At 29.8% G+C, this 26,636-nt stretch overlaps 1 protein-coding gene across 8 annotated transcripts in view; it reads right to left on the reverse strand.

The window, feature by feature from the left end:
- The window catches only part of LOC107455513 (uncharacterized), a 198,406-nt gene that overhangs the window by 18,080 nt on the left and 153,690 nt on the right, over positions 1-26,636 (reverse strand). For 4 of the 8 annotated variants that reach the window (XM_071183112.2, XM_071183113.2, XM_016073134.4 and 1 more), the window contains exons 6-7: positions 11,873-11,915; positions 8,058-8,200 (exon numbers count right to left, since the gene is read on the reverse strand). In XM_071183112.2, the coding sequence (XP_071039213.2) occupies positions 8,058-8,200; positions 11,873-11,915 (186 nt within the window). The remainder of the gene's footprint in view (positions 1-8,057; positions 8,201-11,872; positions 11,916-26,636) is intronic. The other 4 variants (XM_071183115.2, XM_071183114.2, XM_087168319.1 and 1 more) reach the window with 1 other exon arrangement.

Here is a 26,636-nt window from a genome sequence, read left to right on the forward strand (position 1 = left end):
TTACAGTACTCCCCAATCAGAATTATATGTATGATAGAATTCGAAGAACGAATACCACTAGTTGATTCATTGCAGTTTTGTGAGAAGCTGAGAGAGCTGTATTAAGATTACCATACTTTTGCTGATCATGAGAGCTGTATTAAGTTCATGGTCGTGGTTGCTCCTGCGTTGTCATTAGCAGTCGGGTGTATGCAGTGTATGCAGGCTGACGTAGTGTGTGATCGAGACTGAGTAGCAACAGTGCGAGGAGGTGGATAATGTCACAAGTAGCAAGTCAATTGTTCAATGTAGACCATCCATCGAAATAGGCGTGTTCAGAACGAAGTGAAAGTTACTGTCAAGATGGGCGTGCTCACATCGAAGTGGGAGTTTCTGTCAAGGTAGGCACATTCACATCACGTTCGAAAGTCACCAATGTGGGAAAAGTTGCTATCGACAATGCCAACCTTCATTTATAAAAAGTACCCCAACATAGAATCGAGTAATGTCTTATATACTAGTGAATTGGAATTGTATTTTTGTAGTGGTAGACGCACTACACTAAGTAAGTATAATAAGCAATACTAAGTATAAGTAACAAGTACACTAAGGTTAAGTAAGTAATACATATATAAGTAAATACATATACATATATAATATACATTTTATAAATAAGAATATTTATTATCAGCAAATTGCTACATAAAATAAACATTAGCCTACCTTTTAATGCAAGAGGCAAAATTGAGTTTCTTTTATTTTTTTTATGATGACAGTTTATTGAAATTTTTTTAAAGCCACTAAAAATAACAGGAGGAAAAAAACATTTTCCTTTTATATTTAACTAATTTTAAACGTGCGAAATATAAAATTGTTTCAATTTATAATAAAATCTCTTCCGCCTTATTGGCCAAAAGTACAGCAGTCAAAAATATCTGAAAAGTTTTGTCCGTAAAATGATTCCAAAATTGAGTTAAAGTGACGGTTAGGAGGATATTATATTTTTATTTTGGTTCAAACACTATTTCAACACAATAAAAACTGAAGTCCCTCTACAAATAAATGCTTCTATGTATAATATTATTTTACCAGATCAACTGGCAAAATTTAAAGGGGGAGGAAATACAAAAAAGTAAAGTAAAATAATTATAATGATACGCAAATATTTCGATGGGAAAGAAACAACGATAAATATGTTTGTTTTTGTTTTTTTTAAATATTAAGAACATTCATTACAAAGATTAATTCATTACTGTGAAAAATAATTCAATATTTTAAAAGCTCCATACAGCTTAAAAATTAAAATTTTATACTAAAGCTTAAGGCTATATTTCGAAGGCTCCATCATCATATGAAATAATGCTTTCTGGCGAATATTATGCTGTTTTTATAACTGATTTGAGTTTGCAACAGTTAATTATGACTGTTACGTTTAGCCTATTTGTAGTCAGCGTTCTCTATGCTTATTCTGAAAATGGCACAAAATGTCAATATGGAGAAAAGCCACAGGAAAAAGGAAAAGCGTTTGTGGTCTAAATTTTTATTATTCAAAACCTACTCCAATGCCACATCGACTGGGTTCACAGAAAAATGCAAAAACTGAGAATGAGGAAGTGATTTTGATAATTTTCATCTGGGGGAGGGGAGAATGTCGCCAAATTGGTGATTTTAAAAAAAGTTTATAACTTCATCAAAACTATTTGTCGATTCTAAAGCCCAGATAATTCTTCACGTTAAGATGGTATATATAGTTTAAAATTATAGCTTTGCTTCAAGTATAGGGCCTTTAAACTGTGGCTTTTTTATTTTCCTTCTTGAAAGAGCTTTGAAAAACCATGTTAATCAAAAATTATGGGAAAATAAACGTCACTAAATCTCGATTTCAACTGTAAACATTATTTTTTATACATTAAAGTATAAATTTTAAAAAAATTAAATTTTTAAAACACTCGATTTTAATTTATTACAGTAAATTTAGTTTAAATGATATGCAAGTTATAAGTATATTCTAGTACAACTTATAACTTCTGGTTAATAACTGTCTAATCTAATCTAAAGTTCGTTCTTATTTTCCTATCCAATGCAATATTACTTCTTGCACAAATAATTTTTTTCCCATCACCTTTTCTTACTGAATATCGAAAAAATATTCCTTATTACGTAAAGTATTTTCCAAAACAATTCATACGACATTATAACCTTGAAAATTTATAAGGAATTACGGCCATGAATTTCAAAGTCTAACATAGAGTTTGTATTCTAAGGGCCATAGCCTGGATGCTGGATTTAATTTCAGAAAGATTACCTGCAACCTAAACTATTTTTATTTTTTTTAAATTTCATGAAATATAATGCTGGGAATTCCTATCTAATATAATTGTGAATTCAAAACTCACACTAGAAGTTATCATTTTCAGAGCCGCAGGGTGGACTTAAATTTCAGATTGGTACAATTTTCAACTTATGTAGTTATATACTTTCTTTTTGCCAGAAATATTATTGAAATAAAATTATGTTTCATGACAGAATCACATTTTATTTAGAAAACTACTTGAGAAATTTATGAGTTTACTACTTCTTAAATGTATTGCAATTAAACATAATATCTTTTAAATTGAATAAAAAATATTATAAATAAATATAATAAATAATATAACAATTAAATAAATAATATTATAATTAAATAAAAAATATTATACTTAAATAAATAATATTATACTTAAATAAATAATATTATAATTAAATAAATAATATTATACTTAAATAAATAATATTATACTTAAGTAAATAATATAATAATTAAATAAATTGAAGATGCATCATTTTAAATTCATTAAATGCGACTAAAAGCTATAATTGAAAGACTCGAAATAACCCTTAATGTATCAACACAACTTTTAAGTCAAAGTAATATTATTTCCACATAGTAATGAAACAGAACATAATATTCCATCGGGACTTGTCTCTCCCAGTAAAATGACTTTCCATTTATCATTATGAGACATTATTTGATACGACAAAAGAGTTTCGAACATTTTGGAATTTTTTTTAATACTAATTCGGTAAATAAAGGGGCAATGTAGTGAGTGATAAGCCTTACTATGGTAAGTATACAACTTATTTAAAATTCTATTTCTTGGGAATTATTCGACCGATTTCGTTTAAATTTCGTATTTCGCCTTTGAAAATTACCTTCTTTCCTTGAAATGATTTAAGAATTTGTGTACCTAACAATTCCAAATTTTTCAAGTACTATTATCAAATAAAATAATAAATAATTATTAATTTTTTTTTTTTTGTATTGAATTATTTTTGGGTAATTATTTTTTTCTTTTCGATTTTGTACAAAAATCTTTCGAATTGCTTAAAAAATTCCCAAGATTCTATTCACTTGATATAGATATTCACTATAGATTATTTAAAGGTCACAAAAGTAAAATTATTATTATCCATGGAATTATCTTTGGATACACGAATTTTACAATTATGTGCAAAATTTTTTAATTCGCTTAAAAAGTTCTCGAGAAATAGTGAAATACGCAAAAAGTAAAATTAACATTATGGGGTCCTAACTTTAGAGCGCTCACTTGATCAAACTTTTGGGATCCTACTTCCACATATCTACCCTCTGTATTTTGGTGGTCAGGAATCGGAAATCGTCGAAAAAAAGGTACGAGAAAATACGTTTTTGTGCCACATTTCGTAATTTAAAATAATATCTGTACTAGCATATTTGAGGTCACCCTTTCGAACCCATTAAGTTAAGTCCTAGTGCTTGAAAATCCGATTATTAGATTAACAGTTACTCAAAGTGATTCGCTTTTTTTTTAAGCACTCTACTATCACAACAAATGTTTAATAGCATGAAATAATTTACCAGTTTTTGATTTACATCTTTTAAATGAAAGAAATAAAATCATTTACGATATGTTTATGCCTAAACTCCAAAACACGTAATAGAAATTATTAAATTCAATTTTTAATAGGCTTCTTCAAAAAAATTTTATTATACACATAAAACTTTATCTATTACTTAAAGCTAGGACTGGGCGATATTAGAAATTATATATCGTGATATATCGTCAGTTTTGCATCGCGATATAGCGATGTATCGCGATATAGTATTTTTGAATTTCATTTACTTTAAGGCACAGAAAGTCAGATTTCTATCAAGACTTCATACGCATATTGATTTAAATCAATTTATAAATTTGAAAATATATATGTTTTGCTAAAGAAAGATATTAAATAAATTGACTAAGATGTACAAATCTTACTTAAAATATTTATTGAAAAAATGTGTGTAGATACAGAATGAAATATTTGCACTTCTTTATCGTTTATAAGGTATAAGCAGTCTTAATTTAAGTTAACCCCTAAAACACCCTTAATGAAAAAAAATATTGTTATTAAACAAAAGCTGATTTTAAAATTTCAAAATATATTTTAATTAAAATAAAAGTTAGATTGACTAAAAGCCGAAGTTTAAAATTAAAAATGTTCGAATTTTAAACTAAAAAGTAAACATAAGATTTGTAATAATTTCTTAAAATTTTCGTTCTCTGAAAGATTTCTCAGTTTAAAAATACAAAGGGAATTTTATAAAGATATCTAGCTGAAATTATTGAAAGAAAATTTAAAAAATTAAAAAAAAAGCTTGTTAAGAAATTCATTGTACACTTAAAACAAAGTGTTAAAAATAATTTTTTTTAAAAAAAAAAAAAAAAAAAAAAATTTTAACAAATCAATATTTGCTTGTACTATTATGCGTAAATAATTACAGAATAATTAAGTTCGATCGTAATGTTCAAATTCTTAATGAAGAAGTAAACACAAGTTTTGTTATATTTTCTAAAAATGATCACGCAAATAACAAAAGATTTCTTAGTTTAAAAATAAAAAAATAAATAAAAGTGAAATTTATCAATATATTTACCTAACAGCATAGGAACAAAATTTAAAAAATAAGTTCGTTAAAAAATTATTTGTATGCTTAAAACAAAGAGCTAAATAAATTTTAGAAAAGAAATGCTTCTTGAACACTATTTTTATTATTATTTCATATAAATAATTAAATTAAATTAAATAATGACCGAATTATGAACACAAAGTAAGGCAAAGTTTCTTAATTAAATTCTTAAAAATGAAAACAAAAGAATTGTGATATTCGGTAATATATTTAGCTAATTAACTAATAATATAAAACGAAAATTAAAAAAAAATAATGATTTTACTCTCTAATAAAACGAAGTAGTAATTGATAAAAAAAAAAATGAATAAAATTCGCAAACTTTTCAAATTCTTTTGAACAAATAAAGTTTATTGACTTATGTCCAAAAAATAAGTTTTGTTTTAACTTTATTTCTAAAAATAAAAACAACTCAAGATTTATAAATTTAAAATCAGTAATAGAAGCCCATTAAATTATTAGAAGTTTTATCCGAAAGGTTTTTAATAAATTAAAAGAAAGTAAAAAAATAACCTAACAAATTTATTTACTTTGTAATTTAATTCCTTATGGATGCCTTAAATTAGATTTCCGATAATTTTCACATTTAAAAATATAAAAAAAGTTTTGTCAGAAAATAAATAAAAAACTTACCTAATTAATGAAGAAACTTTTCTTTATAAATTCTTTTCAATAATAGATTGCGTTCAGAACAAGGTTACGACGGCGATCACGCAGTTAATCCCATTGAAAATAATCTACAAGAAACGATTTCAAATCGCGAAGGTGCGAAAACGAACATGTGATATAACGATATAAGGTCTCAAAAGTGATTCTGATTCTACCATCAGTCAAGGCCGTCTCAACATAACGAAACAATATCGTCTTCCACAGCGCGAGTTGGCATCGGAACGTAAGAGAAAGTCCTTGCGTGTATCGCTATATCGCTATATCGTTATATCGTCTTCTTCACTCGAAGGCTTAAATCAGATTTCTGATGCATCGCTTGGAATGAAAGTTGCTGTATCGGTTTGCCGATATAGGCGTTAAATCGATATGTCGCGATATATCGATTTATAGCCCAGTCCTACTTAAAGCTAAACAACACTATTGGGGTACCTCAAAATCTATACTAATTTTACTAAACAAATCAGCTGGACGTATAATCACTAAGCTTTCTAAAACTGAAAAGCAAATAATCAGAGTTCATTTGAATCAAGTAATGATGAACGAAATAAAAAGGGAGAATAAAGTGAATACCTACCAAGGACTAGCATATCAGCAGCAAAAAAGAGAAGAAAATAGAAGAATGAGCAATTAAACTATGATAAGCAAATAAATTATTGTACCATCTATGATTGTGATCATTTTAACAAAGGTATCACAACTTAAAAGCCGTTGTACTTAAAAGTTTTTTTGTTTATTTATTAATTTAACCTGATTAACATGAAAAATTCACAAATCAAGATTTGCACAGCAAGGAAAAAAATTTGCTATCATATTATATAAATTGCTATCATATTATATTATTTGCTATCATATTATATATTATATAAAAAATCTAGACATAGACGATTGTCCAATTCAAATACATTTTTCAATTTTAAACTTCTTAAATAAATCAAGAAACATTGAAGCGTTTTTTGGTTTAACAGGTTATTTTATAACGATGATAGCTCGCTACTAAAAATCTTTAAGTTTATCTTCCATTTTTAAAAAAAAATCGGGATGCATTGTTTTCCAAAGCTTTGATATTAAGGGATGAATAGTTTCAAATGTTGATATAACGAGCATAGATATTTGCGAAATTTTGAAGCTTTGAGGAAGAAAGCTAAAAAATTATGAAGTAGAAAATGTGAAACATTCTATGTTCCATTTAAAAAGAAAATTAGGAAAGAAAATTAAGAACGAAAAAAACTAAACACAAATAAAAAAAACTTAATTCGGTTATTATAAAAATATTATTTTTGAAACTAGGCCGAAATAAAACTGTTTAAAAAATTAAATCCTCCGCTTAAACTTAGAATTTTAAAGTAACTTATAAAAAGAACACTCTACGAAAATATCTAAAAATATCAAGTTTAACTAAAATAATAATAATAAAATAAAATAATATATAAAATAAAATAATAAAAACTATCCAATATCGAAATGAAACAATAAAACTTCAAAAATAAGCATAACGTTAACTCTTTATAAGGCCGTGGTGCGTATACATCCCAGAAAATTCATTAATTTTTAGAAGTTCTTGGGAATTTATTTGCACATCTCTAATTAAATCAGGAATCTGCTTAGATAACTTCAAAATAAATAAAATTAAATTTCAAAAAATGAAGTACTCTGTTAACAAAAATACGAAATAGTAAAGATTAGCATGTTTTCATGAAAAGAAACAGACACAGGGATGCTACAGTATTTTCTCTTATGGGTTCGTTCATTTGATAACTTTTCAACAAGTTAATTAATTTTTAGTTATAAACGCTGAACTTATGAGCACAGAAGTTCAAGTTAATGGCAAATTCCTTACGATAGATGAAATTTTAAAAAAGTGGTCTCGAAAAGTCAACTGAATTTTATATAATTAGCTTAATAAATTACTTTTTATGAATCGATTTCGATTCGCTATCGAAATGGGCTACAGGTAGCGCAAAGCAGAACTCTCTACCTATGGCAACATTTCGCATGCTTTCATCATTAGCGTGTAGATAGTCATAGGAGAAAGGAGCACGTTAATTTCTGTAGCGTTCTCCAAACAAATTTAAAAAATTTATGTTAGTAAACTATATGGAATTCAAAAATGCAATAAGCACAGTTCTTAAAGCGTCTTGGAAATTTTGGATAATATTTTGGACAATTAAATGCGAAAAATATTATGGAAGGGGAAAAATCGTAGATACATTCCCATACAACTGAGCAGTAGAGGAGAGGGAAGGGTGGCGTATTCGAGCATTGCGATCGCGAATCCCAAAAGTATTTGAACACATGCACGCACACACATACACACACACACATATATATATATAATATATGAAGTGACCCTATGAATGGTTAAAATACTTATCTATTATTATTAAAGCGATCATGTGACAGTGTAATTTCTGTGACTAGAATACTAAATATCAAACAATACCTTAATTCTAGAGACAGCTTCCTCAGCTTGCATCATCCTTGTTGCTTTGGTTGGCTGTCCTTCACATACCAATTGAGTGGAACCTAGGTACCGGGCTCGAAACAGCACACCTTCAATGAGTACTGCTGGTTCATGAATTAAAACTGAAAAACACAGAGAAAAATATGGCATTAATACCTTTGAGTGGATAATATAAATTATTAATTATCTATAATTTAAATGTGAAACAAGGATAAGGGCGTTTTTATGTTTTTAATCTCTCCTTATTTCTTTCCTGCTAACGAATGCTTTATAAAAAAGCGATTTATTGTATGCAACTTAAGCGCAAGATCCAGTACAGTACGGTACTTTTATTTACGTCTCACTGGAGCAGCACAATGGGCTGTTAACGACGGTTTGGGAAACATCTCTGAGGATGTCCCGTTTTATAGGGAGGACATATTCACACACCAGCCATCCATCCGCAAATCGTAATTTCGACCTCAGCCAAAGCAACGATTAATCAAACACCGATCTAATACCCCCAGAGGTATTTATTAGTTACGGGAACTTGGAGGACTTTGCATCCCCGACGGATTTAACGTGCATCAGACACCATTTTGTACAAGAGGAGTCCTGGCCGGCGAGGTTCGAATAGGCGCAAGATCCGAACATACTCATGAAAAATATGTAGTCATGGATCAAACGGTCTTTTGAACTAAGTCTAAGAGCAAAACAAAAGAAAAGAAAGATAACATACAACATAACAGAAAGAAAATTTACTAGGGTATATTAAAGCTATGTAACCTGCATTTAGCTGAAGAAAATAACTAAAAGAATTATATAAGTGAAAGCTTTTACGAAAAGAAAATTTCGATTTGAAGTTCTACGTACTTGAAGAATTAACGCTTAAAATTTAAATTGAAAGTTTAAGCTTTCTTAATCTGTTATCGGAAAAAAGGCGCTAAAAAAACTGTCGTCTTAACATGGTTAAATGCAAATTTAACCATTTAACGATAACGAATTACAAAAAAAAAAAAAAAAAAAATAACATAATTACATCTCTTACAGATAAATTAACTACACAAACGTAATAGAGAAATAAAAATGCCGCTTTGATTAAAATCTATTTGTTTTAAACAAAATAAAAAAACGTTTTTTTTTTAATTATTTTTTTAATTAATTTTTAAAAATAATGAAAATTGCTTAAGGTTTGCGTGTTTTTAAAAGTTCAATTTAAAACCTGATTGTGAGGCACAAGAAATATCAGAAATTATTTACATCACACCCTGATAATAACAACCTATATGGCACATTATGATGCCGAAATAACACATTTAAGAATTTTAAAGAAAAATAAGCTCATAAAAAAGTTAACTTGCTATTCGAAACAAAAACGGATAAATTGTTTAAGCAAAATGAGACAAGTTAATGTTTCAGCATTCTTATCAGTTCAATACCCATTTAAAAAATCATGTTGCAAGCTTAAGAAGAAAAAATTAGAGGAAACTAATGTAGAGTACGTTAATGGGACATACTACGCAGCAACAAAATTTCAGAGACATTCATTTAACACTAAAGCATTTCAGAGTTGCATAGGGGGGGGGGAGATCATATACACATGCAATTCGAAACAAAAACGGGTACATTAAGTAGAATAAGACAAATGAATGCTTCTCAGCATTCATATCAGTTGAATATCCACCTAAAAATCTTGTTTAAAATTAGTATAAAAATTGTAAGCAGATTTAGAGAAAATTAATGTTGCGCAAGTCAATGTAACACATTGCGATGAAACAATCAGAGTTGTATGGGAGGAGAGGAGGAAAATAAGAGATAATAAACAAATTAAACTGGCTATTCTAAACAAAAACAGGTGAAGTGCTTTAGTGAAGTATAGCTAACTAGCTTTTCAACATTCACTTAAGATTGTTATCAAATTTAAAATTGTTTCAAATTAGAAAAATCATGCCAAAAGCGCAAACTAAACAAAAACAAAATGGAATAAAACAAACCATAACATTATAAACTTACCGTCGTGGAAAAGCATATATTTTTAAATCCATGGTATCCATAAGACAGGTAGCAAAGTATAAAGAGAAAGTAGTTATAAATAATACATTCAAACACTACAAATTGCATTGTTAAACACTAAAATTCCTATTAAACTAAGTTAAAACATTTCGTATCTAAATAATCACTTAAAGCATGACCAATACGTTGAAAACTACATGATTTTAATTAATTTATTTATTTTTTAAACTGAATGTTCACAAATATTTTTTACAAGCATTACACGCAGTTTTGCTGAGCAGAAAATAAATTGATAAATGCACTATTACAGCAATTATTATGTGTTTGGTATTTTAAAATAGTTCCATTTCTCAAGCAGGTATCTAATAATCATCTTTGTTACTAAATTAATTACTTAAGGCATGACCAGTACGTTGAAAACTACATGATTTTAATTAATTTACTTATTTTTTGAACTAAATGTTCACAAATATTTTTGACAAGCATTAAGCACAGTTTTGCTGCTCAATAATAATAATAAATGCATTATAACAGAAACTACTTTGTGTTTGGTATTTGAAATAGTTCCATTTTTAAGGCAAGTATCTAATATTCGTCTTTGTATCTAAATAATTACTTAAGACATGACCAGTAAGTTGAAAACTACGTGATTTTAAGTAATTATTTTATTTTTTAAACTGAATGTTCACAAATATTTTTGACAAGTATTACACGCAGTTTCACTGCGCAGAAAAGAAATTAATAAATGCACTATAACAGCAACTATTATGTGTTCGGTATCTGAAACAGTTCCATTTGTCAGGCAGCATTGTTATTACTAATATTGTTTATTAAATTTTTTTAAAAAAACGTACGAATTACTACCTGAATTCTTGAACATCCTGTATATTTTTTACGATAAGCAATTTCCTAGATTAATAGGGAAAAAGTGTTTTTCGTTGAAAGTTTTTTCATTTATTTTTGCTTAATAAAATGGTTTTTAAAGAATAGAAAAAAATCTAATTATCTCATTTATATTTAATGCAATAATTTAGAAAAACTTAAAAAATATTTTGCGTCTTGTTTCAAATGTGTTCAAGTTTAAAGCGTTTCAAGTTTTGCATAAAATATCCCCCCCACACAAAAAATCTGTTCCAAATCAATGCAATAGATTCAGATTCATTATTCAATGCAATAGATTCAGTCAATCAGCCAAATCAATGCAATAGATTCAGAACCCCTTCCATATGAGGCGACACAAGTTCGAGTCAATCATACGCCTCTACCAGTTCACACACAGTGCTGACGTAAAATAGTTTCAATGGTTATCACGGGACTGCAAGGTTAACTGCATGAGGTTTAACCATCTATATAAAACCCAAGTTAGCTTATATTAATAATTTGCAAGTTGTTAAAATTTAATAAAATCTGAAAAATTAATCAAACTCGGATTTTTTATTGATGAACTGTTTTAAATATGGTATGCACTATGAAGAATAATACCAAAATAAATACATAGGATTTCAATAAATTTAATGACAAAAAACAACAAGTCATTGCTTGTATAATCTAAGAAGTATTTGCACTCAAATATTATCATAACAAGCACGACCTAAGAGCCCAGGAAAATAAAATAATAATTTTGAAAAGTGCATCGTGAATATTTAACGAAAAAATGACTGCAACTTTCATGTGTAGTTAAAGAGTCGATAATAACCATTTCTTTTTGAATTTGGCTAAAAGCAACTGAAAAGATTTTTGAATGAAAATATATAAGTATTAAAAAACATGCTTTGAAATGGAATAAGTATTTTCATACAGACCTTCTTTTGATGTGCTCTTTTTCTTGCCGGAGGAATTCCGCGCCTGAAGAAGAAAAAGGAGATAAATACAGAATAAATATTTACAATCTTTTAGAAAATCATTTTAAAAGTATTTTGAAATTCAAACGAATAAATTATGCTTTTACCCATACATATTTTACCAGTTTAAATAAACCATAAGGGTTTTTAAAATAAAGAATGCTCACTTGGAATTCAATAGACTTTTCAAACGTAAGAATTAAGTTTTATTTTCCGACCTATGCGTTAGGTATAATACTGCTTTATTGCTCACTACAAATTTATGTTAAAGCATTATAATAAATTAAGATTAATTGCTATGCCGGCCAGTTGGCCGAGCAGTCAGCGTGCCTGACTGTGAAGCCAATGGTAGTGGGTTCGAATCCCGCTTAGGGTTGTTCTCTGTTGCGTGATGTGCCCCTCCCCCTATAAATGGGTATCTGTGGCAGCGTGGCGTGGTTAATATTGCTCGCATTCGTGACTTACATTCACAGGTGCCCAACAGGTAACGTTAAAAGAGCAATACTTCAGGTATCTTCCTAGGTGAAGAACGAAAGTTCAGTACCCGCTGTATAAAAAAAAAATATTAATTGCTAGATTGTTGATACTAGTACCACTGGCCAATACCAGCAATCCACGTGAAATCAAGCGAATTTTTAAGGTAGAGAGTGCTTTTCTTGTTTTTGAGTGGCGCCACCTATGGCCAAGAATACGATTTCAGCCACATACACGCCACAGCCCGCTTTACAGGGAGCACTAAATCATACTACATTCATTCATTTCACAGATTGTAATTTCGACCTAAACCAGAGATTGATTTGTCATGGGAACTTGGAGGAGCTTTTATATACAACAGCAATTTCTTTTACATATATATAATCATAGGTTCATTCTACAAGAGATTCGACTTCATCATCTTCTTCTGGGTCTCATAAAAATCTTTTTCGGTATCATCCAACAAAATTGGAAACATTTCTTATAAGATTTAAGTATAATGTTCCTATCACGATTTAGATTTTCCACACATTCATAATGATTTGGCAAATAACATCTTATATAAACAGAGCGTCTTATAGAAACACGTCTTTTATAAACAGAATTAAATTCTTTAGAATCATAACACCAAAAAACCATTATTCAAAGCGTGAAGATTCGTAATAAGAGTGCATGCTTTTATATTTTATAATAAAAAATGGCGAGGAATAATTTTTATTTATATTAATAAAAATTATCTTTCGCTTATTTTCGAATAACAAAATTTCGTAATTAGTTAGAAATTTGTTACTAAACAAACGGGAACGAGAATGGATTTGTACAACGAATGCACACAAAATCCACCATTTTAAAGTTGTGGGGGGAGGAGTGTTATCGACTGTTAAAATTCTTATTTAAGTTATGTTTAAATTTCGTATTTTTCCTTTATTATCGTTGACGATTGACCTATCTAAAAATGCAGAATTTCTTTTATAAACAGAATAATACACGCAACCAATCTCGCCAAAAAGTTAAAAATGGAGAAGCGACTTATACAACGGAAAATACGATTATACAGAATAACAATTTCAGAAACCAACACGTTGTTTCCTTGACGGATGGTGCAAATATTTCTAAGTAACATAAAATTGAACTAGGAGGCTTCGCCCTCTGCTGGTTGGCGCTCGCCAACCCCCGGAACTGCTTTCGCAGTTCATTTCGGATTGCTTCGCAATCCGATGCTCGCGCATTGTATGCGTTCTTAACGTCTAGCTTTTGTATACTTTTTTGAACACTGAAGTTCCGAAAACTTTAACTGTAGAAAATTCTAAACCTGTGCATTTCAATATTAATTTGAAATTACAAACAATTCACATATTTTTCTTAATCACACTATTCTAAATTTCAGTTGTTGAGAAAAGTAACTTTTGTAAGTTTTGTTTTAAAGTCTTTCCCACCAGAGAGTTAAAACCATGTGTTGTAAAACAATATGAAATAGTACTGAAAGCCGGATGTAAAGCATCGGCTTCGATGAAGATTATTTTGTAAGAATTTTTTTGATAATTCGGCAAGAATTCACCCGATTAGACATATGGTGCTCACTACGTGCTCTTGCGCGCCGAAGCCTATCAATTAAAACGTATTAGCGTTTTATATAATATAGATCAGCCATATGATGCTCACTACTGCTCTTGCGCGTCGAAGCCTATCAATTAAAAATGAAAACTGTTGCCTACGCGAGAAAAGAAATATCATCGGTTTTATTGATACATACGTATGTATTAGCGTTTTATATAATATAGATAGATTATTAAATGTTAAATGCATTGCTTATACGAATGCCTATATAACTATGCCTATATTGCTTATGCTATGCTAAGTTTTTATAAAAACTCAGCATAGATATGACTGTCAACTGTTCTAAATTTTACATAAAAAAAGATAGCAAAGCAAATGATTTAAGACTTAATTTAATTTAACTTAGACTTGATTTAATAAATATAACTTAAAATGAAAAATAATACTTTTCCTTGAAAAATGTACATGTTGGCTTTGCCTCGTTTAAGAAGAGACTGATTTAGATGAACAATACAAGAAGAAATTCGTTCAAAAGTTCTTTCTTTAACAAAAGTAGAATTTAAAGGCGAAAGAGCTAAAAACGGCTAAAATGAAATCGAACGGTGTTATATTTCAAGTCTGACGAGTTGGTAAAACATAAGAAACATGGATCAATTAAGTGCCTTGAAGTTGTGAGAAAAAGCAATCCTCTCAAAGAAAATAAAGACAGCATTACTAAACCTGATTATAAAAAATATATATATTCAATGATTTTTAAGCAGAGTTACGTTACCGTGGAAACAGTGAGAAGTACAAAATTTTTTACAGTTGCAATTAAAATTTTTGATGCACTTCAAAATTAAAAAATTTCAAAACAAAAAGCGCAGCGTTTATTACAATAACAATAATAAAGTTGAAAAAAAGTGGCTCTAAAGACAAATTCAGAAAATAATGTTAATGGCATTATTTATCAAAATAGCATTTTATAGAGTATTTTTGAAACATTTCACAACTATTCCAACAACTTTTTCTCTTTCTATAAAATTATTAATTTAACGTTCAAAAATTAGAATCTGAATTCTCTCTTGGGTGTAATTTCGTCCATGGGTAAATTAAAATCGAGAACTCGAATAACTATATCAGACAGGACACAATTTGTAATAATAAACAGACAGATTTTTAACCAAAGAAGCTGTGTACTAAGTAATAGAAGAGGCGGGAAGAAACAAGCAGGAAAAAAAAGCTTTAAAAAAATCTTCACATCAAAACAAGAAATTGCAACAGAGAGTGCAATTTTACAAGTTCCAGAATGCAAGAAAGTCAGATGGGAATGTGGTAACATTTTCTGGCACGTTTGTGGAACAGTTTTGTTCGAAGAAGCGTGACTTGTAGGGGTGGAGAGTCGTGAAAGTCAAGAGGGACCATTCCAAGATCCGGAAAATCCCTCCCAAGCTGTCAGAAATGGTTTCCATGACAACAAGAACCACAAGATCTTGAGCTTTAGGGAGCAGTAAGAACTCCACGAAATATCGGTGCCAATTTGCTCGGGAGAATAACTTCCCATCAAATGGACGGGGGAGATTACTCGTTGGCGAGAAATAGTGGCGAATAACAGAAAATTTATTATCAACAAAGTAAACGTGGCTTGGGACAGAAATGCAGAAAGTTAACTCCTAAGATATGAGTTTGTAAGAGAGGAAAAGGGTTATTTGAGAACTAGAAACATATAGATGGAGTCCAATTATATGGCGAGGTATTGGAATGGAAGAAAATTGAAAAAAAAAAATAGGCCTGAACATTAAATTTAAAATGCAGTTCTTGACAATCTGAGGTAATAAAATATAGAAGTATTTTTCTAATTCTCCAATGAAAAATAAGGATTTTACAGAAATACTGGCAAAGTAAAAATATTAATTAATGTATTAGTATTAAAACTTTAAGAGATTCATTAATTAAAATTTATAAAATAAAAGCTCTCACTTTGAATATGTTTAAATCGATAGCGAAAGAGTTATTTGAGAACTAGAAGCCTGTACATGGAGTCCAATTAAAGAACGAGGTTTTGGAATTGAAAAAGTGGTCCTGACAGTGAAAAGTATTTTCTTTTTTTAATTCTCCAAAGAGAAATGAGAATTTTACAGAGATAGTGGTAAAGCATAAAATATTAAATTATATTTATTAATAAATTAATACAGGGTGAAGCAAATAAAAGTGGCCTGAGGAACACAGTTCCAGGTTACTAACAAACACAGCAAAGGAAAGATCATAGTTCGTTAATCTGCTTATAGCAGATACAGAATATGGCCCACCATTCATCTCCTGACACTTTTGGACCCCGGTCAGAAGGGCAGATCGTAGCTGGGTTTCGAAAATTGCGGCAATCTTATCAAAAATGCTCTGCTATCGTTCTTGGAGACTACGAATGTTGCTGCGATTCTCCTTAGACTTGAAGAATTTTTACAAAAAGTAATCGTATACTGACAGATCAGGTGGCTAACTAGGGCAGACATTAGACCGACCTCTGCTAACCACTCTGTCAAGAGTGAAGATTGTGCGAATATGGTCGGCGGTTTGTATGGGTAGTTGCTCCATCCTGTTCGAAATAACTTAATATTTTTTCTTCCTCAGTTAATGATGCCACAGATGGATTAAAAGCTCTTGTGGAACAAGATGGGAATCAGTAATGCAGCGTGTAACTACTGCACGCCAAGCTTCTGGTCCTGCAATTGTGTATGTTATGCGAATTCTCCGTGGCCCAGAACCTGTCGTTCTGTGAGTTGATATAACCTCTCAGGTGAAACGCGGCTTCATCAAAATAAAGAACATTCATTGCTATCCCAATGAATAGCCAGTCACAAAACTGGAGGCGCCGAAGAGTATGAGCTGTTTTTAATTCACAAACAACAGACAATCTTAAAGGATGCATTTTCAGGTACAGATGAAGTATTCGTCCGCATAATAGATGTGATATACTGGTCTCCTGTAAAAGGTGTCGGGTCAATTTTATAGGACTCAGGAACATTTTCTGGTCAATTGCGTCCACAATTTCTGGTACACGTTTCGAAAAGTTGACACTAGTTTGTGCCTAATCGTTGCATGCCACTATTTGCTGGCACTTTGACACCTCAATGATCAATACCAGCAAGTAACGTAGTGTGAGTGTATTGATCCTGATGGGTTTCTGAAACGTGGCATTTGCTTACGCTAGCAACTGTTCTTTCCATTCTATTTCGAGTAAGCCAAGCCCGTCAAGTATCAATTATCTTGAGTGACACCTTCCAAATTCTCTCACTAAGATTCTTTCTCAAAAATTTTCATTCTTTCACTATATATTTACACAGAGACTTAAGACAAAGACAGGAACGAAGCCACGTGGAACATAAACTGATTATGCATCGAAGTTGCTAGGTACACAAAACAAAAGGTTACCAAAAAACACATTAACAAATAATAAATCTAAGTTAAAGTAAAAGAAGTAGACGAGGAGGTATTATATTTCAACTTAACATTCTAACAAATATAGAAAAACTTATCTCAACTTAAATGCCTCATTTTGCTGATATAGATTAGCTGGCACTGGCGTCTTCTTTAAGTGCAAGTACCCAATTGACTTCACTCTTCCCACGAATTTTGTTTTAACGAAACTTTTAACAAGAATACTTTGCTACACTGTGAATATCATCTTTTCACCTGTAATCTCATCAACTTCCACTGACACAGCCCGCATTAAGATCTAAACTGATTTCGATCATGTAATGTGCGTACACGTGGTGCGGTTGCAAGCATACATTCACGTCCAATCGTATCCACTCTTCCGAGTCACTTTTACATGCCCCACCATGTATTAAAATATTAATAGTTTCGCTAATAAGAATTTCAAAAAAACTAAAGCCTTCACTTTGAATATAATTACTTCCAAAGCAAAAGGGTTTTTTGATAGTAATAAACAGTGTCCAATTAAATGGGGAAAATTGGAAAGTTTAAAGTGATCCTGACATGAAATTGAATAAGTAGTTCCTGATGATCTGAAGTAAAATGTATACGTATTTTCTCCTTTCCTAATAAAAATAAGGATTTTACATAAAATGGAAAATGTTCACTAAAGTATATAATATTAAAATACTAATAATATCATAAATTAGAATCTACTAAGTTGGCATTTACGCTTTCACTGAGCTTTCATTTTTTTTTTTTTTTTTTTTTTTTTTTAAAGTTTAACGTGTAGGAGCAGGCCACGTTTTATTACCGTTTGACGCGAATTTTCGAGCAAAATGTAAACCCCATTTTGCATCAAATATAAACACAATGCACAAAGCGCTCTTCATCAACCGGACAGCCAGAACAACGCACATCTTTAAGAGCAAAATATCCATTTTTAAACTTGGCAGACCAATAAAGTGCAGTTTTTTCAACTATGGCACCCTCTTTATCTATAGGACAAATGTCCCGAACAGCTTTTGCACCCTTTGATAACCTTAGAATTTTGGCGAATGAACATTTTTCTTAACTTGATAAATTTGGAAAAAATTAAACAACAACAAAAAAAACAGATATCACATGTGTAATGTGATATATAAAGCGGTTTTTATAAAGCAGTTTTTATAAAGCGGTTTTATTTTAGTAGTTAATCGGTTTAGCCAGATGTGGCTAATGCTACATATAATATTTAATAGAAATTTAGAGCCCAATTGTTAAATTACTTGTCAACAAATAAAACTAGAATCTGTATACCGTATCAGATTTCAACCTATAATTTCAGGTAAAATAAAAACATATTTTTGATTAAAATATTTTACAGAACTAAAGAAAATAATTAAAAAAAAACAATTTCGGAACTAATTACTGTATCTTCAATTGCACATGCAGTGATATGACATTTTAAAGTAAATCGTATTCTTCTTGGTTTATATACTTCCATCAAGTTTCTATTGAAACAGAAACAAAACAATAATAAAAAAACTAAACAACGGTATAAATATTCAGAACTACTGAACAAAAAATTATGCTAAGTCATACTGATGCGTACTTCGAAAAATATACTTATTTTTAAAAGGCTCTTACACTAAGCTTTTCAATTATTGCTTATGCTTATCTAAATTGTATGATGAAAAAAAAAAGAGAAACTAAATTTGTATACCAGATGCACTTGATGTACGGAAAAATTACAGAAATGAACATCGAAACAAATTCATAACAGAATTCAAAGTTATATCTTATTAAGTTATAACTATGACAATGTTTAAATTAATTTATTTACAGGTAGATACATGCAGACCAAATTATGCGTGGATTAGCCAATCAGGTTCGACATACTCACGAGACGTCACTTGCAGGTATCCAATTGAATCTGATCCAAAGTTAACTCAATAACGTAATAGCCTGATAATAAACTCAAGCATGAAAGCTATAACATTAACATGCCATGCACAACCATATGATTAAACGTATACATGTGATTAGTTACAATTACCCAATTAGAAAAACTAATTAATACACCGAATAATCAACAGTTATATTTAAAAATCAAAAATGTATAATCAGTCATTAATACAATTAAAATACTAGATTAAACATCAAAAGGTTTTTCACTATGATGTTAACAAACGTAATGAAACGTATGATGTTAACGTACGTAATTAACGACACAAATAAGAACAATTCCACTTTTTTTTTCACACGCAGGTAAAAAATAAAACGAAAAAAAAATTACCGTTTATTTGCTCAAAAAACTTTAAAAAAAAAAAAAAAAAAAAATCTTTCTTTTTTTTTTTTTTTTTTTCTGTTGCCTTAAAAATGTCCAAACACTATATTTAAAGTATCAACAGCTCAATGCAGAATTTTCAGATATGAAACTGATATTGAAGTAATTAACACCTTAAAAAATAAATAAAAAACGTTTAAAAAAATACAGCGAGAAAAATGAAAGTATTTAATTGACCTACAAAAACTTTTTTTATTCACTCAAGTTTTTTTTTCTCTCAAGAATATTTAAACAATATATCTTTAACACCGAAAATCAAAAGAAGTTACAGATTTATTGAAAGCGATATCTATAAAATTATTAATTTAAATAAAAACTAATTGCTTTTCTTACAAGAAATTTAAATATAAAAAAATTTCAATTTATTTCCCCTAAAGTTTTTAATTTTTTTCTTCTCTATAAAAAAATAACGTCCAAAAAAGTTTTTAATTTTTTTTTCTTCTCTATAAAAAAAAAATATGTCCAAACACTTTATTTTTAACATCAATTATTAGCAAGAGAAGTTACAGATTTGAAAACGATATCCAGATAATTAACGCCATAAATAAAACCTATTCGCTTTTTTTAAACGGTTAAAAAACAGTTAAAAAAATAACAGCGATAAACATAAAATTAATTAATTTACTTACGAAAACTTCCTTCATTCTATTGATTACGCTGAAAGTTTTTAATTTTTTTTTCTCATTTTCTAAAGAATATAAAAATTGATAAATCCAAAAAGAAAATATACAAGACTGATGGCAGGTGCTTTTTTCATGATAAAAATTGAAGTGGGATGAATGGGTAAGCGGAAATTGAATGACACAATTTCAACGTAAGCCGTGAATTGCAGTCGATTTTCAATCTTTCTTATCTTTAGTTGTTTATTGATTGTGAGTAATCCATTCAATCAAACCAGTAATAATTCATTTTCCCCTCAGAACTTGTGACGACGATTTCCACACTTTATAATTTATAACTTTTAAGAGGTAACATCTTAATGATTGTCTAAAAGAAGGGTCTTTTTTTTTACTATTCATCCCTTGTTAAATGAAAACATATACAGGGTGTTACCTAAAGACCGCCCTTCGCATGTATTTTAAAAATCCTTATAGAAAAGGAGGGATGTAATAAACATCAAAACATGTTTAATTGCCGGTTGGAACTTAAAAGTGTTTCTAACAATTATCTTGTTTTTCTTTCGAAATCACACCTGTATTGTTGTTTATTACATACACCCTCTTGTACAATGATTTGCCAGATTTCGATAGCATTTCTTTCCTTGCTTTGATATTCATTTGCGACCCCCCTAATGTGTACAGTTTAATTTATTTTCATCTTTGAAAAGGATCCTAAAAACACATACTACAGGCGGGACTTACACGACATACCCTGCATATTTCAAAAACATGATATTAACTACAACACGACATGTACTAAAAACATACATTTGGTATAAAAATACCAGTTTTTTTTAACTGCATACACCTTTTCTATGCTTAAAAAAATTATTTTGGTCAATTAGCATTTATCAAATACGTTTGCAGTCAGGAATAAAGTTGGTTTGAATTCCTTTTTAGTTATGGGTTGATTATAAAAACACATTTCATGTAAAAAGATAAAACGGTAACCAAACACTAATTCTTCACGATTACACCATAGCGTTAATCCGATAATATACATACATATATTTTTTTTAAATAAATAAATAAAATAAAAAACATGAGTCGAAGAAACGATACCGGCTGTTGTAATTATAAACTAAGTAAATATACTATATACCATTTAATCTAATCTAGTACTAGCTCTAGATAAATTATAACCAATTACATCTGAAAATACTTGTACGATGTACGCGAGAACCAATTATAATCTTTGTAATAAGAATATGTGTCTCAATGTTACGCAATTACCATACTCTCCACATCTTTCCCCACTCCGTTACTATGGTTTCGACAAATATTTTTTTCCCACGCCAGTATATTCTAACTTCTTATTGAAACGTAAACGTAACAAGAAAGGTTCATCGAAACCATGGTAAAGCAACGGGGGTGAGGTAAAGAGAGAGATAAACTGCGTAACTTTGAGACGAGTATCCTATTATGGCCTTATTTACTACAACGAGTATCCTTATGGCAGAATTTTTTCAAGCTATCTGAGACTAGCACTGATATCTTTCTGCAAGATACTTTTAATCATAAAAAACATGTATGTTACTAATTTAAAATGAAAATATAAAAAACTATTATAATTTTTTTAAATTGAACATGTAATAGTTTTTTGTTCTAATACCATAGGTGATATTCGCGCATTTTTTTTGGAAGGGGGGAGGGGAGGGACGCACTTATTATTTCCTTTTTCGCATTTTGTAAATAATCACCACAATAAAAAAATAATTAAAAATCATGAAATGCGTGGTCAGGAAAAAAGATAGACGACGAAATCACTCGAATCGGACTCCTCAAATGCGTGTTTCGTTCCGAGATAAGGTTGTTGTAATAAATAATATCGTATAAAGAATATCGGATTTAAAATCTATGGAGAAATCGATAGCAATAACTGCTAAAAATTCGATAGAATCGTTGCCTTAAAAAGTAAATAATCAAATGCACGATTCGAATTTTCCATATTGTTTGAAATGTATCGGGATATTTAAAAACCACGTAAAAACTAATATCAATAACTGCCGAAAAAATTCAATCAAAACATTACATCGATATACGATACTATCGACGTAAATTGAGAGCGTCAAATGAGTGATTATCTGAATGTATGATTAAAATATTACGTGTAAATTTCTGTATAAAAGAAAACTAAAAATTTTTACTTTTCAAAAAAAAAAAAAATTCTGCAAGAACTCTGTAACGTTCTGCGACAATGTCACCGTGTCACTGAGATTCTGCCATGAGGACGAGTATTAAAACGTATCCCCTCTTTGAAAGCATCCCCGCTACAGCACGTTGTGGGCCAGGTTGATCATGGTGGAATAAAACTCCACAATTATCCCTACTGTAATACAAACAAAATCTAGATTTTTCCTTGAACCCAATGCACACTTTCCATATATAATGAAACTAGCAATGCTATTGTAAACATTAAATAAGATTAAAATGTATGTAATTTCAAATGTTCACAATAATAAAATAATTAAACTCTGTAAACGTACAAGTCTACGAATTTAATTTATTTAATGTAAATGTTTCCTCTTTCTTCATTTTTCTTTTATGGCAAAAACCCGATGTCACCTTAGTTTCCTTTGACAAATGACATATTTGTTCAGACAGTTTACCGACATCATTCCTGAAGCTGTTTTCAAATTAACAAACAGCTGGGAAGAGAATATACTGGGAAATATGCATTCATCAAATGAGGAAAATAAATATTTAGTAAGGATCTCTTTATATCATGTAAAGAACAATAATAGCAGAACTGGAATACGATGGATGATGGAATAGTAGTTTTCAATAGAAAATTCCTATAGTAACCTTCACACAAATAAGATAAACACGGAATAATAGTTAATAATAATACATTTTAACCTGCATTTATTTTTCAGAAGATTGGTTTTGAAATCTGATCAATCCACTTATCTTAAAAACAAATTTAGTTTTTTCATTTTCATAATGACTAGTTTTAAAACCTATTATTATTATATAACCGTCGTTGAACAGCCAACCCAATTTTATGGGTTTACGACTACTAATGTTCAACTTCGTAGCCTTGTAATTTTGAACCCAATCCAGAAGACAAGGAAACTCTTGGATCGAGTATTGGGCGAAATTTGTCTTCGTGGAGGATTTTTTGATGGAAATAACTAGCATTTGCGTTACACGGAGAGGAAGACCACGAGAACCTCCCACGGTTAGCCTGACGGCAAGGGGACTCTAACCCATGATCTGTTTACCACTGAGGATATTTCACGTCAGCACTGTGGTCGGTGAAAGTCGGATGCGGAATTCGTATCGACTGGGATTCGAAGCCGGTTCGCCTCATTGGAAGGCGAACACTCTATCCCCTGAGCCATTGCGGCTCTTTAAAACCTATTTATAATAACCTTCTATAATGGTGATTTCATAGTCAAAATTATATTTGTTTAAAAAGGAAATTTTTTTAATACAACGTGTTCTCTCTCAGCAAAGAAAAAAAATTTTTTAAAAAATTTAGTGCTTTAAAGTCATGAAAAACATTAGTTTTTAGGCATTTTACTGAAATGAAATAAAATAAAAAAAACTGACTAATAGCTTAGCCTCATGTAGTGGAGCTAGTGCGGACAAAAACAGCTTTTTCAAGAAAAGAAATATGGAAAAACTAAAAAATTATGTAATTCCAAATTTAAACCCGAATGCAACTAGTCATTCAAAGTTTTGTTAAAATAATATCTTCACGAGTTAAAAATTATTTTAAACATAGTTTAGAAAAGAAAAAAAAAAGAAATTGTAAAAAATTTTCAAATGCTACTTAATTTGCTACTTAAAAATGAGTAATCAAAAACGCTAATTGAACGTCCTTTTAACCCATAAAAATTAAGCAGGTTTACTACATCGCTATTTCCTCTTACTACTTGCACATAATTACACTGCTATAATAGCACATTTTTATCCAAATACATATGCTGAAAAACATTAGTTGTAAGTTGAAGCTTAGCCTAATAAAAGAGAAAAAAAAATTAACAACTTTTTTCTTAGTTTTTACACGTGGACATATCAATGTAATAAAACATTTTTATTTAAATACCTATACCGAATTTCTTAGATTTCAAATGAGTAAGAAAAAACCAAAGTGATAATTAAAATGTCCTTTTAGGCTTAAAAAAAAAATCAGAGTTTTTTAAAAAAAATTCCTTTAGTTTGTGCACATAATCCTACATAACAAAATATTTTTATCCAAATAAATGATGAAAAGTACTTAAAAATAAATGATGAAAAGAGTAATTTAAATATTTCATTGTCGGCGAATATTGTACTTGGAAGTTATTTTAAGCTGAATTTTCTTCCGGATTTTCTAAATTTTCTTCCGACTTAATTAGCAAACTATTTCGCAGCTACTCGAAGTTTTAATAAGCATAATTAAGAGCGCGTTTTAATTTATTCGATAGAAATACGAAGAAGAATGCCCCAGCTTCATTACACCGTCAAGGAAATAATTTGAAGAATTTATAAATAAATTAACATGGAACGACAAATGGTGATTTTGCGCGTGCTTCGAGTCTGACAAGTTGGCAGACAATTAATGAATATTAAACACTGCACTGAAATTCTTTTGAAATGCACACAAATAAACGAATTATATTTTTAAGTATTTGTCAATCGAAACTACTAAGTGTTTCTTGTTCAATGACTATGGTATTTTGTTATAACTTTTTTTTAACTCAATCTTTTTAATAAAAATAAAATCTAACTTCCTCTGTTAAATTGAATTAATTAATGTAATGTTATTTCACAGAAAGGGAAAGAATAGCACAGATCTTAACTTTAAGCTCTGCGCGGTTAGCAAAAATTGAAAAAATAAATAAATAAATAAAAATAATAATAAAAAAAATCAGGTAAGATTTAAATTTTTTTTTTATTTTATTTAAACAAGCATTTTTTAAAATTTAAATCAGATTTATATATATATATGTAATACAAAAAGTAAATACTTTTGTATTAATAAAAGAATTAAATCTCTTTCGTTTTCATAAAATGTCTTTGTTGAAGAATAAGCGTAGAGAGATTCTATTTTAGGAATTCAAGGCTGAAAACATACCATTGAAATATAAATAGATTTATATTTCAAAGGAAGAGTTATTTTTAGAATCGTTCCCTTTTTCAATTCCATATAAGGAAGCAGAAATGATTTTCCTTAATGCGTAAGGATACAAGGAATGTACGAAGGTGCCTTTTTACCCCAAATCTATGTTGGTATAAAACGTAAGAGCGCATAGTTTTGCGTGTCCTTTTCATCATAATGTGATCCTGATAAGCTGTGCCGGAATTGTCCGGAGTCTTGTCCATTCCCCTCCCGTAGGGAGCTTGGACGACAACTGTTAGCAATGCCAGCCTACATTTAATAAACCTGTTTAGAACGTCTGATGGCTTATGACTGCAATTATTGCAAGCTAAATACAACACTGATAACAGGGTTGGAGCCCTGTTATTACAAGCCGGCAGGATAGTTGCTTCTTGCGGAGAAAGTTTACCCATTTTGACTGCTTCGTGGAAATTTTCCATCACCCCCGGAGGAGAAAAAAATCGGCAGTGAAAAAAACGTTGAAGGAAGGAAGGATGGCGATTTTCCACCCGTACTACTGTTGTTCTTTAGTGCATTTAAAATGTTTTTTTTTTTTTTGGAAAAAAAATGTATGGTTCAAACGTCAATTAAGTTAGTGACGGCAAACTAAATTAAGTTTTTAAACTTTTGTTTCCAAATGATTTTCTAGATCTAACCACATAAAAATTTAAATTTTTCAAAACTTTCTTTTGAACCAAACAATGAAGAGTTTTCAAATAAACTTAAAGAAATTTGAAATTCTTTTACTTTTTCGGACTTGGTCAAAACTAAAAATTCCTATTTTAAAAAATGTGAAACCCAAACAAACGGACAGTTAACAATTAACAAAATTTGTGAGACTCCCTTATTACGATAGGCGAAATTGTTTAATCAGTTAAGTTTTTTATACTTGATACTGATTTACCATATGCTTTAGTAGGGTTGTAGACTTGCAGGGATTTTTGTTTGTTTATTCATTGTGTCGGGCCAGTTGTTACTCTATTAAGTAAGAGACTGATCATCTCTGCTAATTCTAAAAGTGACAACTTATCTTGGCACATTAAACAGCAGAATTCTCAAAATGTTAAGGTTAAAAATGGTGAAAAAGATGTTTCAAAAAAAGTAAACATCGAAAAAAGAAAAGAAGGATGTTTCAATAAAAGTAAGCATCGAAAAAATGAATGTTAAGGATGTTTCAGTAAAAGTAAACATCAAAAAATAGAAAGA

This window comes from Parasteatoda tepidariorum, chromosome 7, assembly GCF_982258835.1.
Source record: "Parasteatoda tepidariorum strain Cologne lab strain chromosome 7, Ptep-v5.0, whole genome shotgun sequence".
Classification (NCBI taxonomy): Eukaryota; Metazoa; Arthropoda; class Arachnida; order Araneae; family Theridiidae; genus Parasteatoda; species Parasteatoda tepidariorum.